Source organism: Labeo rohita, chromosome 17 (genome assembly GCF_022985175.1).
Source record: "Labeo rohita strain BAU-BD-2019 chromosome 17, IGBB_LRoh.1.0, whole genome shotgun sequence".
Classification (NCBI taxonomy): Eukaryota; Metazoa; Chordata; class Actinopteri; order Cypriniformes; family Cyprinidae; genus Labeo; species Labeo rohita.
The window spans coordinates 9,780,039-9,798,141 of NC_066885.1; the positions used below are offsets into that span (position 1 = coordinate 9,780,039).

General features: G+C 36.1%; 1 protein-coding gene across 3 annotated transcripts in view; it reads left to right on the plus strand.

Moving 5' to 3' along the window:
- Positions 1-255: 255 nt before the first annotated feature.
- The window catches only part of kif13ba (kinesin family member 13Ba), a 54,965-nt gene continuing 37,117 nt past the window's right edge, over positions 256-18,103 (plus strand). For all 3 annotated transcript variants that reach the window (XM_051132880.1, XM_051132882.1, XM_051132881.1), the window contains exons 1-2: positions 256-1,425; positions 7,166-7,250. In XM_051132880.1, coding sequence (XP_050988837.1) covers positions 1,356-1,425; positions 7,166-7,250 — 155 coding nt within the window. In that variant the 5' untranslated portion in view covers positions 256-1,355. The remainder of the gene's footprint in view (positions 1,426-7,165; positions 7,251-18,103) is intronic.

An 18,103-nucleotide genomic window follows, 5' to 3' on the forward strand; every position in this document is an offset into this window, starting at 1 on the left:
AGAGTACGACTACTGCTGCTATAATAAAAATAAAAATATATTATTATTATTATTATTATTATTATTATTATTATTGTCATTCTTCTTATTATTTTATGACTGGTGATTTGTCGAATAATTATTATTGTCATTGATAATACAGTTATTGTTAATTATCGGTGAATATATGAATTTTATTTCGTGAATATATTTCATTTTCTGATATTATTTAGAGACTTTTACTTTGATAGACTAACTTCCGCTGGGCGTCACATAGATCACCGCTAACATCACTGGCTTCACGCTGCTCAGTCATGAAATAAAGCGGCTCCTTATTACGGTCGTAACATCCACGCTGGGGTCCTTAAATCAGTCCAATCTTCATTTTCCTGGATTCGCTAATTCTATAGAAGACGCGTGTCTTGTCTCCGCCATACTGGATATTAACCCAGGAGATTTGCCGAGCTGGATGGGAATGTAGAGCAGCACCATTGTTTTAATCAGCTCGTGAAGTTGGACCCATCCTGAAAAGAAACCAAAATTCAACAAATACGGGATCAGATGCCGTGGGATTTCCTGCCATTTCATCAACAATTCGCCATCAAATCTCGGAAATAACTGCCAGATTAGGATTTTCGAATATTATGTTTTTTTTTCCAGTCGTTGACATTTACGTTTAGGGTCTTTCTGTCTAAAATCGGTTTGTTTGCCATTTTGTGCATGTAAAAGTGCTACACTGACAGATCTGAATTGGATAGCCTAACATTAGACTAACAATCCTGTACACTGCGAACATATATTTTATTCAGATCTGCCTGTATTGCACTTTAACCGGATAAAACCGCTATTTAAATAGTTTTGCAGTGTTTCCCTGAATTAAAACACCTGCAGGGATACTTTGTTTTTTTTAAATGCAACATCTTTCCAAGTAAAATGTGGTGGTTAGACTGTCACAGCCAGGCATGAATTATTTAAACCCTGCTTACTTATTAGTTACTCGGTTTCCTGCTGGACAAAAGTCTTGACATTTGCAGTTTGACCCAGTGTGAGTGTGACAGGAATCCAGGAGGGAGTTGGCTTTGCTCTCGACTCTGTTTTTGATCCAACTAAATCTCCAGCTGTCAAGACATTCCGCCAAACTTTTCTTTTACGTTATTACAAGCGAAAATGTCTTTACTGTGCCGTTCAAAACGCAGAAAAACAACCCAGTGAGGACGATGCTGGCCATTTTTGGACACGACACGCTTCAGATATCTCAAATTTTCCGGGACTCCGGTGACAGGCATATCTAGATGAGTTTTATTTTATGAACTGGAGGCTGTCGGGAAGCATTTCGGTTTATAACACGTCTTCTCGTGGATATATTGACATTCAACATGGGCGACACTAATTTGAACGACTCTAACGTGAAGGTGGCGGTTCGGGTCCGGCCCATGAACCGGAGAGGTCAGTTGAGTTTCCATTCTGTCACTTGATATCACAGTTTACATGCAGGCTGTATTTCAATACGCGGTGTAGGGTTGTTTCCTAGACGTTTGAATCGTCACAGTGGTCCTCAAAAAGCTGTCTAGCTAGTCAGCACACTAGGTTTTGTGACACGACCGTTTAATCTTGTGGTCAGTGATGGTGTTTGACAAAGTTCTCAAAGTCTATTTGATCAGGCCATGCCAACTGGATTCTATCTATCTATCTATCTATCTATCTATCTATCTATCTATCTATCTATCTATCTATCTGTCTGTCTGTCTGTCTGTCTGTCTATCTGTCTTAAACTTTATTGTAGGTCAGGTGACATGTAAACACTGCTTGTAATTGTCAAGTACCTGTTTCCAGGTTTTCTATGGGCCATTCTGCAGAATTGGTCCAAAGGCAGAGTTGGAAACGTCTTGGGGAAAAAAAGTATTTTTCCAAAAAATGTGTATCTATTCAAATTGTATAATATCCAAGCTACACATTTTTAGTAATTGTGCAGTTAATACTCATATTATATTTTCAGAAAATTTTGGAATTTTTTGGAATTTTTTTGGAATTCAAGAAGTCTCAACATATATATAACAACATATATATAGATATATAAATAATAGTAATAATAATAATAATAACATATATATGTTATTATTATTATTATTACTATTATTTATATATCTATATATATGTTGTTATATATGTTGAGACTTCTTGACTATTATATATATATATATATTTATATATATATATATATATATATATATATATATATATATACTATTATTTATGTATATATATATATATATATATATATATATATATATACTATTATATATATATATATATATATATATATATATTTATTTATTTATTTATTTTTTAAATAACATTACATTTTTAACAATTTTTCAATTGTAATTTATGAGACTTCTTGTATTTTAAATCCAGTTTTTTTTTTTTTTTCTGTAAAAAGCAAAAAGTTGATCATACTGATGTCAAAGTTAAGGATTCATTAGTTTGAATATATACTGAACAAATGATCATGACATCTTGGTTGATAACTCAGTATACATTATTTTGACAAAACATCCCATGTTTCGGCCATGACAGTAATGCTCTTGGTAGAGACCACAACACATTACAGAACTAAATTTTAACTTGCATACTAAAACACTACTAAAACATACTAAAATAGAAAAAAATTGCAAAACTACTAAAATTTAGTTTATTTCCCTCATATATGAGGATTATGTGTTCCCTTTTGTCACTACTGAAACAATGATGACGTGTTTTGGTCGTAACTGTTTCGGTAGTGACAAATTTATGTAATAACACTCAAATAATCAATGTCACCACCAAAACGCCACAGATTTTTTTCGGTAGTGACAGTTTTGGATGTTTTTGAACCCTGATGCTAATCAGCACATGGTTAGGTAGCACAGTTCTGAACAGTTGTACACATAAAAGCTAAATGTCATTGAATAACTCCCAAATGTGCTTAATTGCAGAAAAAACTAAGCTGTTTGGTAGTGACGTTGCTTAAAGTTGCACAAAGATTTTTCAGACTTATGAACACATTTACCTCAAAATGATGGGGCATATGCACTCAGCATGTAGCTATGAGAGTGACACATAAATATTTCCTGACCGTAAATGTAGGGGTGTAGTTAAAATAATAAAGTTTAAAAATTTACAAAGAAAATATACAATATATATATTTTGAACTTGAGACTTTTAAAAACAGCACTTGAAATTTTTTTTTTTTAAATATTTTCATAAGGTTTAGGGGTTAGGGTTTGGGACAGCCACTGCCCAATTTAAAGTACCCAATAAATGGTGATTTTATATATATTAAGCTTACTAATATTTTCAATATTATTGTGGGTTTCAATAGGTAATAGAAGGACCTTAGTAAACATCTAAGATTTGAATACTTAAAGCAGAAGTTCACTTCCAGAACAAAAAATATACAGATAATTTACTTACCCCCTTGCCATCCAAGATGTTAATGTCTTTCTTTCTTCAGTCATAAATAAATTTAGGATTTCTCTCCATATAGTGGACTTCTATGGTGCCTGCAAATTTGAACTTCCAAAATGCAGTTTAAATGCAGCTTCAGAGGGCTCTAAATGATCCCAGCCAAGGAAGATCTTATACCAAGTGTCTTATCTCTAGCCCTTCTATAGTAAAAAAAAAAAAAAAATGTATGTACTTTTAACCTTAAATGTTCATCTTGTCTAGCTCTGTGTGAACTCTGTGTATTCCAGGTCAAGACAGTTAGGGTATGTCAAATAACTCCCATGTCATTTTCTCCTCCAACTTAAAAATTGTCCTACTTCGCAGCAGAAGTACCAACCCAGTGTTTACAAAGTAAACGCGCAAGGAGAGTCAAACACCCTTTACAAAAAAGGTAAAACAGTGATGTAGGATGATTTTGAAGTTGGAGGAGAGAATGAGATGGGAGTTTTTTGACAAACCTTAACTGTCTTGAACCGGAATACACAGAGTTCATGCAAAGCTAGACAAGATGGGCGTTTAATGTTAAAAAAAAAAAGTTTATAAACTGTATTTCTTTTTAGAAATTAACCAATTGTTTGGCTACATAAGACCCTTGAAGTTGCATTTAAGCTGCGTTTTGGAAGTTCAAACTCACGGGCAACATAGAAGTTCACTATATGGAGAACATTCCTAAAAATTTTTCCTCAAAAAACAATTTTTTTAGGACTGAAGACAGAAAGACATGAACATCTTAGATGACAAGGGGGTGAGTAAATTTAGAGGTCACCCCCATCAATGTCATACATACTGTTTAATAACATTTCCTCTTTCCTTTTTCCCCTTTTCTTCTTTTCCAAGATTATTTGCATGATTACTTGCGTGTCTTTCACACGAACGCATGACATTAAAGCAGGTCTTGCCGTGGGAGAACATGTGTCTTGGTAAATCCACCGAAGCGTGAAATATTTCCTACATTGTAGTGACGCGGTCACGTGTCCGACTGGAGCGTAACATTCGGTCACAAGACTCAAGCACTGATTGTGTGCTGACAGCCTATGTGAGCTTTCTGAGTCACATATCCTTTTAAACACTTCCCAGTCTCCATTTGTAATGCTGGAATTGTTATTGGGCACAGAGAGCTTGTATTTGAAAGTCTCTAAATGACACTTAACTTTCTGTTTTACTTGCGCTGTCTCTCTCTCTGTCTCTCTCTATTTTGGACAAAGGCAGGAAGGGAGTCTGAATGGACTATTTGCCAACGTTGCATAACCGAACATGTTCCCATGGCTAAATGAGTTTGGGTCCTTCTAAGAAAATGTTAAATCCTAACATTATGTAAAGATAATTTAGCTAAACAAAGGAATATAGAGGTTTAAATAGTTAATGATTTACCAGTTCACCATATCAGTTGAGTTCACCAGTTGGCTCATTAGCTTTTCACATGGCCTGAAATGCAGTTTCGTGTAACTAACTGAACTGTGCATTGTTAAGAGTTTTACTTCCATAAACATGGGCAAATAATTATAGAAATGAGCTTCAGGTTATTGTCACAGCCTTTTGTTCACTTTACATAAATGGTCGCTTGGTTTTTGTGTTATTGTGTTCAGGATTCTGTTATTTTTTCCAGTTGCCAAGATTACATGAGTTTATCACTCTCTCCTGAATGACATAATGCAGGAAATTCAGATTTTTGGACTGGCAAGCTGTGGTAAATCCAGATGGGTCTCCTTATTGGACCTTGGCCACCAACGCTGAGAGGAAACCAGTTGTTTCCTGCTCTAACAGGAAGTTGTTATAGCTAGTGTAGCTTCAGAGTGCATCCTTTCCAAGGATTTCTGAGTCAGCTGCAGATGCTTTCCACTTCCCCGTTGTTGTTGGTAGGAGAGTTGTGGTGGTTTCAGACAGGCTTTGGCCTGCCGACGTCGGATTGGGTGTGTTGGTAATAGGCCGTTTCTTTTGTTTGTCAGCAGTCAGCAGTGCATCATGAACTTTCAGCTGACCGAACCACAAAACTTTATATGGAATCCATTTGTTGGACCGGAAGCTGCTTTAGCAACAGGCTGCTGCTGACGTAGTGTTTGAAGGAATGCTGTTGTAGGTTCTTCCCGCTGTTGCTGTCAGAGAGAGACCCGAGCCAATCCCAGCGTTCAACATTAAGGAAGGCCCGATGGCATGTGGCCAGTGTGAGAGAGTTTCCTGCCAGTTCATGGAAGTGTCACTTGAGCTATACAGCTAGTGTTGTGTTGTCTCTTGATCTTACATTCATTGATCATATTTTTGTATTTATTTATTTATTTTTTTTGTCTTACAACCTAAACTAAACTTAAACTAAACATTTTCTGTGAGGAGTTAAAGAAGGACAAGAAAAAAACTTTTAATTGATGCATTGATTTACTTTCCATCTTTAGTATATGTATTTTATGTGGATAGATTATTATTTATATTAATATTTTCAATTATTATTTTCATGTAATTGTGCATGTAAATATTGTATAATCATTTAAATATTTGTGTTTGCCAGCTATTTAATTTGGTCTATATTTTTCCTAATGTAATCAAATTATTCCAGTGTATTAAATGGAATAATGCAATGCAAACACAAAAATGTATCAACTGACAGTATATGCCACATTTTACCATGATCTGGTCAAATCAGCAAAATAAACCCAACTAGATCATGCATTATCCCACTTATTATGTGGCTACTTTCCAAATAATTAGAACTGATAATTACAACACATTCACTACCATTCAAAAGTTTTTGAACAGTAAGATTTTTTTTTCGTTTTAAAGAAGTATCTTCTGCTCACCAAGTCTGCATTTATTTGAACCAAAGTACAGCAAAAACTATAAAATTTTAAAATATTTTTACTATTTAAAATAACATTTTTTTGATGCTACAAATGTAGCTTTGATCACAGGAATAAATTACATTTTAAAACATATTCAAATAGTAAAGAGTTATTTCAAAATATTGCTGTTTTTGCTGTACTTTGGATCAAATAAATGTAGGCTTGGTGAGCAGTAGAGACCTTAAAAAAAAAAAATAAAAAAAAAAAACATTTAAAAACTTTTGACTGGTAGTATAATTTGACATGAAATATTGATTTTTACTTTTATTTTCGCTTGCGAAGACTGTGGCATCTCATGACCTGTTGATGAGTTTATTGCACTTTCTTTTACACTGAAATTGTCTAGTTTAGGAAGTAGTTGATTATTGATTAAAAGGGCTATTAATAAGATTCCCATATGGCATCTAGCATGGCAAATCATTGCTTTAGTTTCACAGATTTTTTGTTAATGTAGTTAACAGGCTGTCAAGGGAGATTATAATTTGATTGTCCTGAAATGGCCTTTAATATCCCATCTGTGGACGTGAGTCTGTAAAACTGGTTTTGCCCTGAACTCTTTCTATAGCTGGTTTGATTTCAGTCCTCAAGCATTTTTTCAAGCCGGGAAATAAACTCCTGCTATTGATTTCAGCCTTTTGTTCTGCATAATCAGGATGGGAACTCAATAGGTCATAAGATTGTCTTATTAGATATGTCCAACCATATTTAGAGTAGCAGTTACATAGGATATATGCTTCATCTGATCAGTTTAGAGGTATTGTATCCAGACAACCTGATTCTTTTGAGGTGATACAGCGCAAAATGTATTGAAAATTATTATTTTTTTTGGTCCTTACTGTGTTTTTTTTTTTTTTTTTTTTCCCCAACAGAAAAGGACCTGAACACAAAATGCGTTGTGGAAATGGAGGGGAATCAAACATATCTGTACCCGGCAAACCTGGGAAAAGATTCCAGGTAAGTTGAATTGGAAAATCTAGAATGCAATACAGTTTATTTGTGACCCTGGACCACAAAACCAGTCTTAAGTAGCATGTGTAATAGCCAGAATTATGGGTCAGAATTATCGATTTTTCTTTTATGTCAAAAATTGTTAGGATATTAAGATCATGTTCCATGATTGAAAATTTTGAAAATTTTCTACCATAAATATATCAAGACTTAATTTTTGATTAGTAATATGCATTGCTAAGAACTTCATTTGCACAACTTTAAAGGCGATTTTTCTCAATATTTACATTTCTTTGCACCATCAGATTCTAGATTTTCAAATAGTTGTCTTTTGGCCAAATATTGTCCTATTTTAATAGATCATGCATCAATGGAAAGCTTTCAGATGAAGTATAAATCTCAGTTTCCAAAAAATTGACCCTTATGCCTGGTTTTGTGGTCCAGGGTCACATTTATTTTTTTAAAGAAAGTAATCATTTTATTCTTAAGGATGCATTAAACAGATCGAAGATGATTTTGATAAAGACATTTTCTATTTCAAATAAAAGCTGTTCCTTTGAACTTTCCTAAAAAAAAAAGTCCTGAAAATGTATCAAGTGTTTCAAAAAATATTAAGCAGCAACTGTTTTCAACATTGATAATAAAAATATAAAATTTGAGCACCAAATCAGAATATTAGCTTGATTTCTTGAATAATGACTGCTGAAAATCTGCTATGCTCTCACAGAAATAAATTACGTCATAAAGTATTCAAACAGAAAACATTTTAAGTGTAATAATATTTCACAACATTGCTGTTTTTAAATAAATAAATGCCACTGAACATTGGTGAACATGATTCTTTTAAAAACACTAAAAATCTTACTGACACCAAACTGCACAATGGTGTAGATTTACTAACATTGTGATTTATTTGGAAAAGCATACTACGAGCATGTGAAATACCCAGTGACCTACCACATTTGCATACTTCAGTGGTTACTGTATCCCACAATGCTTTTCACTCAATTTGGCTTCCTTCTCCAGAGTAATGAAGCAGAAGTAATATCTTCTGCTGTTTATAACATCTTTTACTTTCGGACTGAGTTTAAGAATGCAAAAAATGGATAAAAAAATAACTCTTTTTCCTGTCCAAGAGGAAGAATTGAGGCATTTGAGAAACTAAACATCCATGTTTTATTACTCCTTTGTTGAAAATGTTATGACCACATAATATCTATTTCTTCACGAACTTCTTTTTAAATAGTAATATTCAGTGTATACCAAGACACATGTAGTATGCTGTACACTAGTTTCAGTTTCAGACAAGAGCAGCATTTGTTTTTCCTCCTCTCTCGATCAGATATTATATGTTTTGGACCTTCATGAGATCAGGGTCTTTGAGAACGTGTGTATGGCGGTTTTGGTCGGTCGGCTCGTTCGATGGGGGCTGAGGGAAAACAGGAATGTGGACGTGCAGTTCTCTTTAACGCAGCCTGCTGTTCGCTCCGTCCTGCCGTGTGTCGGGGCATAACTCTCCTCCGTCTGACTTCCTCTCTTTTTCTCTGCCCTCCGTTGTCACGGAAACGCACAAGGAGGGTTAACCCTAGGTCATCCATAGCTGAGGAGCTCTTGTGTCTGGAAAAAGGGGAAAATACAAGCTAGCTTTAGCATCTGTCGGCCATAAACATTTCCTCTGACTTTTATGGCGGGTAAACAACAGAGTGCAATTATTTTTTCCCCTCTGCTTTTCTCTTGTCGTGCAGTGCAAACAATGACAGAGGTTGAACAGGTTTTAAACTTGGAAGTGAATGGTCGAGCCGCCTGCTGCCTTCGCACAACAGACAGTTTAATTGCAGCGTTGAGTTCATGTGTCGTGCCGCGCTCAATCGCCGGCCCCGTTAATGGCCCCTGTGATGCAGATGCCTCAAATGGCAAGGTTCACATGACCAAAATAGCCTTATTTATGCAGATTATCGCTGGCATTTCTTATTAATTATGACCTGTCAGGCACTACAACGCATTCCAGACCATCTTTTTATGATGCCTGCACATGCCGTGTTTATATGTCAGTGTATATTCGTCTTTCAATCCTTTGTGCGTTCGTACTGCTCCCAGCATGTCCGGTGGCATCACATGCTCAAGCTGAATGAATCTTAGTGCCTGTCCATTTGCTTTAATGAAAGAAAATGACATTTGAAAGGTTTTAGGTTTGCAAGCAGTTCCTTGGGGTGTTTTGGATGGCTTGAGCACTGAACACACCCTGGCATGAGCAATAAGCATATTTACCACAATTTAGTACATGCCTGGCAAATCAGTGTATTTATGACTGTATTTATGAATTAGGATAAAAATAGCATATATGTATCCCTGTATCATTCATAGAGAGCTATAATTGATTGTCGCTCCCTACTATTTCAGTATTATTAATAGTATTTTGCACAGCTGTGCCCTTTAGTGTAAGGCACGTGTTAGATTTTGTTAATTTAAGGAGTTGCCAGCACATCAACGCTACGACCAACCCACCTAAGCGCAGCACTGGAGAGACAGGGTGTGTTTTTGGCAGACAGGAAATCAGTCAGACGTGCACTAGTCAGAATGAGTTCAGGTGTGCTGAGGACACTGCACTGTTTCTAAGAGGAAATGCCGCTCTGTTTATCACAGTGCCTTCACATGAATCTCTGTTAGTGTATGCAGTGATGCACAGTTGCCTTAAGCAATAGTCACATTCTCTCATTTGTATAGAAACATGTTCAAAAGGGGATTCAGGGTGTGTTCACTCTTGTCATGTTTGGTTCGATTAAAACGATTGGTGTGATTGCTCTGTTAGTGCGGTTCGTTTGAGTAATTGTGAACACTACAATCTGAACCCTGGTGCGCACCAAACAAGCAGACTGAGACCACTAAAAAGATGGGTCTCGGTCCACTTCCAAATGAACGAAATATGAACGCAACACGGACCAAATACTTCTAAACAAACCAAAAACGGAATGTAGCGATGAGATGCGGCATGATGCAACATGATTTTACGAAGGGAACGAGCGGTGTATCCAAAACAAAATGAGCAGAGGGAAAACGTGGCGCATTGAGGAGGTAAAGTGCCTTTTATGACGGTATTAGGTGTATTTGCCTTGAAGCACCGTTTAATAGACCAATCAGTGAATGGGTTTTCTTTTTGTTTGGAGTGTCCGGTGAGTTCAGTCACGAAATTATGTCAATTAATCCGACCAATCAGGTTGTGAACGTATCACTATGCCTTTAGGTTCGGTATCTTTAGGTTCGCTGTCAAAAATGCAAGTGTGAACGCTAAGCAGACCAGGATCAAAAGTATCGTTTTCCTTTTTGGTCCGGACCAAATGGACCAAATGAACCAAACGAACCGTACAACAAGTGTGAACACACCCTTAGATAGCCTCCGTATCATAAATGTTACAAATGCTTGTTGAATAGGAATGTACATGACGGATGTCATAAAAGGTCACTGAACAGTGTTGTGAGATGTTTTTATAATTTCATAAAGTCATAGACACTTAGCCATCCTAGGTTAGATTCTCAAATCTTACAATATGCATTTTTAAACTTGTTTTCCAGTACAAAATATTAAAATATCTTTAAAACAAGACAAAAGTACTTCATAGCAGCACTGCATAAAATAAGTGTAGTTTTGTTTTCATAGATTGTTTTGTAAGTATCCACCTTTTTTCTTAGTAACCGATGAGCGGTGCCATGTTGGATTCTAACTTCCATACTTTCATGTTCCGGTCTCCATAGAAATCCATGTTAAAACGGGGTAAAAAAGATTGACTGAATTGAAACTTTTTCAGTATAACTAAATATAAAAATGTGTGCAGGTTTATCATCATATTGTCTATATTTGACTAGAAACACCAGAGACCGGAAATGTAAAGCACTGATTCCAGTCGGGCGAGACTTCTGTGTTCAGAAAAAGGTGGATACATTTATATATATATTTTTTTGTAATTTGATTAACTTGTTTTTGCCTTGTTTGTAATTTAAAACAAGAAAAAAAAAATGTACAAAAATGCCTGTTAAGAATAGTGTTTTATAATTTTGTAGCATAAAGGGCTGTTCACACCAATAATAACTATATTTTTGTCCACACCAACAGATGCTGCGGTTATGATGTCTGTCAGTTTAAAGGGATAGTTCACTCAAAAATGACAATTCTGTCATTAATCACTTACCCTCATGTTGTTCCAAATCTGTAAGACCTTCATTCCTCTTCAGAACACAAATTAAGAGTTTTGACATTCGTGAGAAGAAATCGTTACATTGCTATCTATGCAGGGTCAGAAAGCTCTCAGATTTCATTAAAAAATATCTTATTTTGTGTTCTAAAGATTTATGAAGGTTTTCCTGGTTTGGAACAACATATGGGTGAGTAATTAATGACACAATTTTCATTTTTGGGTAAACTATCCAGCCCGATCTCACAGCAATTTGTACATATTTTACGAGGTGGCTGATTCGTACAAATTCATATGACCTCACTTGTACAAATTCATATGATTTGAGTGAAAATGTACATATTTTACGAGTTGCACAATATGTGTCAACTTGTACAAATTACCTATACCTAACCGCGCTCCTAAACCTACCCATCACTGAAATCATAAATTTGTATGAGTGAGGTCGTACGAATTTGTACGAATTAGCCACCCCGTAAAATATGTACAAAGTGGTCATGAGGTGACGTTACAACTATCCCTTTATTGATCAGATTCTTTAAAGCAGGATTGACTCTGATTAGGTGTTAGTGTTTTTATTTCTCATCTGCTGGAAAAAATTATTTGGAAAGTGATTCCAGTAATGATGTTCTTCTGTCATTACAGTTACAGATGTGTTGTTGACTCTGCTATTCTCATAGAATAGGAATGATTATTAAAACCTTATATAAAACAATAGCTCTCATTCAATGATAATTGTGCAATTATTCGTATTTATACTGACTAATTCACGCCACATGCGTATGCATGTGAATATGTTCTAAACCTCATTCTAATGTTAATGAATTTGAATTATTCTAAATGAGCAACCTTGTGCTTGAGGCTAATCATTTGCATAAAACACTCACAAACCATCTCCGCACAACATTTCCTTTCCAGCTTTTCATCACTTTCATATGACGCTCACTAAAGGCACGCTCTCATCTGAGACGTGTACAGCATGGTCCTTGAGCAAAGCCAAGGGTGCAGTTCTCAAAACTAGTTCAAACAAACATGTTCAATGCAGATCCACATTACACACCTCTCATTATAGCCAACTGTGCACGTGTATCTGCATCGTTATTCAGAGAAACCTCACAGCTCCAGCTATAACGCAGCTTTACTCTGTGTATATGATTACAGAGGGCAGTACACAGATTTTACATGGAAATCCATGTGTACACATGCTTACCCAATGTCTTTTAAAGGGCTAGTTTACACAAAAAAGAAAATTCTGTCAGTAAGTACTTACTTAAAGGGGTCATCGGATGCCCATTTTCCACAAGTTGATATGTTTCTTTAGGGTCTTAATGAAAAGTCTATAATAAACTTTGGTTAAAAATTCTCAATGGTTGTGTAAAACAACACCCTTTTTACCTTTCCAAAGTCAGCTTGGTAAAAATCATCTCATTCTGGTCGAGGCTGCTTTAAATGCAAATGAGCTCTGGTTGCCCCGCCCCTCTCTTCTCTCTGTGGAGAGACGAGCCTGTTTACTTTAGCCGCGTTTAGCTGCTAAAATTGCTAACTAGCACATTATTAGGAAAGGCGATCGCAAAGATTCATAAAAAAAACCCTTTATACTCACTTCTGCTGTAAGTGAAGCTGGATCATGAATGATTCGCGCGAACATAGACGGATATATGTAGATCGGGAAGCGCATTCCCTTCACGAACAAACGTAATCCACTGCATCTTCAGCGGCTCAGATGTCGGGAGTAAATGACGACCACTATGTTCATTATTACATCCAGCAACACAACACCTCAATTGCTCAATCAGAGATATTTTTGTCTAACTTACATCCCTGCACTGGCATCGAAACAAAAAGGGCAGATCGTTACAGCTGATCTGAGGTAAAATATTATTTTTACAGATTAATTAAAAACCACTGCATGGATTTTTATCATTGTAGGGTAGATTTGTACATGCACTGCCAACACACATTAATGTTCATACAACATGTAAAAGTGAACTTAGCATCCGATGACCCCTTTAAAACTTGTAAGACCTTCAGTCATCTTCAGAACACAAATTAAGATATTTTTAATGAAATCCAAGAGCTTTTTGATTCATAGACAGCAACACAATTATCATGTTCAAGGCCTAGAAAGGTAGTAAGGACATTGTTAAAATAGTCCATGTGACATCAGTGGTTCAACCATAATTTTACGAAGCTACAAGAATACCTTTTGTGCACAAAGAAAACAAATTTTAACTGTTTGAACAATGTCCTTACAACCTTTCTGGGCCTTGAACGTGGTACTTGCATCTACGGAGGGTCAGAAAGCTCTCCGATTTCATTAAAAATATCTTAATTTGTGATATGAAGATGAACAAAGGTCTTACGGGTTTGGAATGACGTGAGGGTGAGTAATTAATGACAGAATTTTAATTTTGGGTGAACTATCCCTTTAATTAGCACCGCTGAGAAGTTTAATTGTACTCACATTGTACTTGTCATTACACTATTGTTTTAATTACCAGAACATTCAGTAATAGTTGGGCAGTTTCAGCTGAGAAAAATCATCTCCGCGTCATGTGGAAAATGCGCCCTAGAGTGCGTCGTGTTGCCCTTGGCCTGCTCAAGAGCATTAAATTCAAGCACGTGACCATGTCTGTCAGTACGCATACATTCATTAGGACATATCTAGTGGATCATAATTTAGGTTAAGAGTCCAGAACGTCGTCTTTCCAAGTCACAGGCTGCGTACTTGCAAGCAACCGAAGCGGAATCACATTTTTTTAAATGACTCGGCCCTCAGAGCCCAAAAGCTGTAGTCGATGTGTGTCTGTGTGCACGGTCAGGTTGTCTTTCTGACTATCCTGTCATGCGAACGCCAACCATGAGGTGTTAGACAGCGTTTGGCACAACCTTCGCTCTCTGGCATACTCGCACTGACAGCTGTCACCGTAGCGTACGTCACTAACCCATGAGAAAGCTGCAGTGGACCATAATCAAGGTTCATTCCTTCCTCTCCCTTGTTCTCAGACTTGAGCCCCTGCAAGAATGCAGACAAAGACATAGGGATTTACAGTCCTGGCCTTGAGTCGACACTTTACTCCGGAGTGGTCGATACACTCTCGAAGGAGAGATTTAAACCGTTCTCTGTAGGAAATGCTTTCCTCAAGCCTATTAGGAATATTAGGATAGACTGATGAGGCAACGAGTGAATCCATTAACTAGCTGGAAATGAAATCGCAAGCATGTTTCTGGAATGCTCCCTGCGTTTGCATGAAAGCCTGATTTAATGCGGCAGAAATAAATGTGTGTTTGATGCCCTTCAAAGACAGATTGAGGCCAGTGGGTTGTTTGCTAGACTGCAGACTTGTATCATGCACCACTTTTTAGCTTGTAAATGGAGGGTTTTCCCTCTGGTGGTGTCGGTGTGGTTTTTATCTTCCGCCTGTGGTGCTTTGGTCTTGGTTTCAGTTGTGTACTATTATAGCACCAAGCCAGAGTGGTGATTTCCTCATTGTTTGCAGCACCAATGGAGTGATACGGAGAGTGGGGGAAGGGACAACACTGTTGACACAGTCTTTCATTGCAGCCTCCTCCCCTGTAGACAGTTCCTTGGGTGATAAAAGTGCAACTATTAAAAGTAGCAACCGTTTGTGAACTTGCTGTTATTGTGTGGTAAATGTGTGGTGAACAAAGTCTAATTTTTACAAACCAATGACCTTTGTGGCACTGTTTGCCACAACTTACCAGAGCTTGTTTTTGTACGCGTGGTAAACATTTAATTATTCATTTTGTCATTTGACATATCATTACTTCACGCTTTCATTGAGCTGAAGTGATTTATATGCTGTAACTGTGGGTAGGGCTGGATGATAAATGTTTTTTTTTTTATGTTTGATGTTTTGTTTGTAACTATGGAGTTAATCTAGGTCATGAACATTGCATTAATATTAAAGTGTTTATTTTTGTAATTAAATTCCCAAAAGACTATCCTCTCTATATCCCAGAAGACAATTCTTCTCTATATTACTGCTTGTGAACATTAGAGTAGTATAAGATATTTCTATATAATAAATAAGATATTTAATTAGTATCAGACATTTAATTAGTGTCATAGTTGAAGTCACAGTTGCGTGATATTTGGAGAAAAAGTCACAATTGCGAGAAACTCACAATTCTCCAAAAAAAAAAGTGACAGTTGCGAGATATAAACTTGCAGTTCTGAGAAAAAAGTTACGATCACGAGATTTAAACTTAATTCTAAAAAAACCCATCACAATTGCAAGATATAAACTCACAATTCTCAGGAAAAAATCGGAATTGTTAGTTTATCTCGCATTTTTACTTTAAAATGACTATCTTACAATTATGAGTCATTTCATTTCACAAAATTGCTAGTTTCTATCTTACAACTCTAAATATAACTCGCAATTGTTAATTTGTATCACGCAATTCTGAGAAAAGTCAGAAGAAAAATTGTGAATCTGAAATTGTATTGTGCAAAAAGTCACAATTGCATGATATAAACTCGCAATTCTGAGAAAAAAGTCACGATTGTGAGATACAAACTTGCAATTCTCAGAAAGTCACGATTGCGAGAGAGAGAAACTCACAATTTTAAGAAGTCACTATTGCAAGATAATTTTTAGAAAAAAATCACATTTGTGATCTAAAATTGCAATTCAGAGAAAAAAGTCACAATTGCAAGAAATTCGCAATTCTCAGAAGAAAGTGAGGATTGTGGGAGAAACTCGCAATTCTCAGAAAAAAAAGTCATGATTGTGATAGAGAAACTTGCATTTCTGAGAAAAAAAGTCATTATTGTGAGATAATTCTCAGAAAAAAGTCACGATTGTGAGAGAGAAACTCGCAATTCTCAGGAAAAAAAAGATTGCAAGATAAACTTCTCGGAAAGAAGTCACAATTGTGAGAAACTCCCGATTCTCAGAAAAGTCATGATTGGGAGAAACTCGCAATTCTGAGAAAAAAGTAACGATTGCGAGATATAAAATCTCAATTCTGAGGAAAAAAGTGACAATTGCGAAATATAAACTCGCAATTCTGAGAAATAAGTAACGATTGCGAGATATAAACTCGCAGTTCTCTGAAAAAGTGATGATTGCGAGATATAAAATCTCAATTCTGAGGAAAAAAGTGACAATCGCGAGATATAAACTCGCAATTCTAAGAAAAAAAGTGACGATCGCGAGATATAAACTCGCAATTCTGAGAAATTGACGATTGCGAGATATAAACTCGCAATTCTGAGGAAAGAATTGGTTGTTTTTTACATCTCACTATTCTGACTTTATAACTCGCAATTACGAGTTTATATCACGCACTTCTGACTTCATTTTTCAAAATTGTGAGTTTATATCTCACAATTCTAAAAAGTCAAAACTTAAGCAAAAAATTCTTAAATATTATTCCAGTTTAAAATAACTGTTTTCTATTTGAATATATTTTGAAATGTATTTTTTTCCTACGATGGCAAAGCTGAATTTTTAGCATCATCATAACTTTCTTTAGTGGCGCATGATCTTTCAGAAATCATTCTAATGTTCTGATTTAGTGCTTAAGAAATGTTTCTTATCGATGTTGAAAACAGCATGAAAAAAGCATGCATTTTGCTTTCATGGTTGCTTTTTTTTGTATTTAACTTGTTCATTCAGTCCTAACTGGAAGATTCTTTCTGGTTTGGGGGAAGGGTCGTATGTGAGCTCTTTGCTGCACGCTGCCAAACCGGCACTCTCTAAATGAATGTTTTTGTGCGCACGATTGCTAAAGAAAGTGAGAGTTTGTGTCTTCCCCAGCAGCTGAGGACTCTGCTCAGTCAGTGCTGCCTCATATCAGGAAGCCTCTGACTCACTCCCACAAAAACAATGTCATAAAGCAACGTACAGGATTACTCGCGAGGCAACTCGATGACATCATGAGAGAACTCGTGTGATTAACAGCACCGCAGCGCTGATCCCAGTTCTAGCTTCAGTGTCTCTCAGCGATTGGTCTCACCTGTCACTAAGGCATTTTTGGGGTAATAACAACCACATGCCTCCGTCTCCTGTAGGGAAAACAGGCACAGGCGTTGAGGCAGAGCATAAGCATTTTTCATTTATACAGTTGGCTCAGGGAAGAGTCCAATCTGCGCAGATGTACAGGACAGCCGTGTTAGGACAACACAGAGTGATGCATTGTGGGTTTAGTCCAGTAATGTTTGGAAACCAGACTGGGAACTTGGGAGCAGCTGCCAGCTTTCCTTAAGTTGTCATTGGGTTGTCATGGCTGCCGTCATTGGACAGTCAGAAACATAAAACAGATATACAAAGTAGCCATTTTACTTTGTCCAACCTATACCTAAACTTATTTTATTTTATTTTATTTTATTTTATTTGTTTTATTTTATAATAACTTTTATGTTAATCTTTTATTTTCTAACAGTGTTCTGATAAACAAAGCATTCATTTCAGTTTCGCCAACTTATACCTAAACACCTGTGTGTAGGGCGATTAAATGATTAATTGTGGTTAATTGCATACAAAATAAAAGTTTGCCTAATATGTGTGTGTACTATGTTTAATTATGTATATATAAATACACACAAATTAATGTATATATTTAAGAGAAATACATTATGTACAAAATATTTTTTGTTCATTTACATATGCATAATAATTACACACAGTACGTATACATATA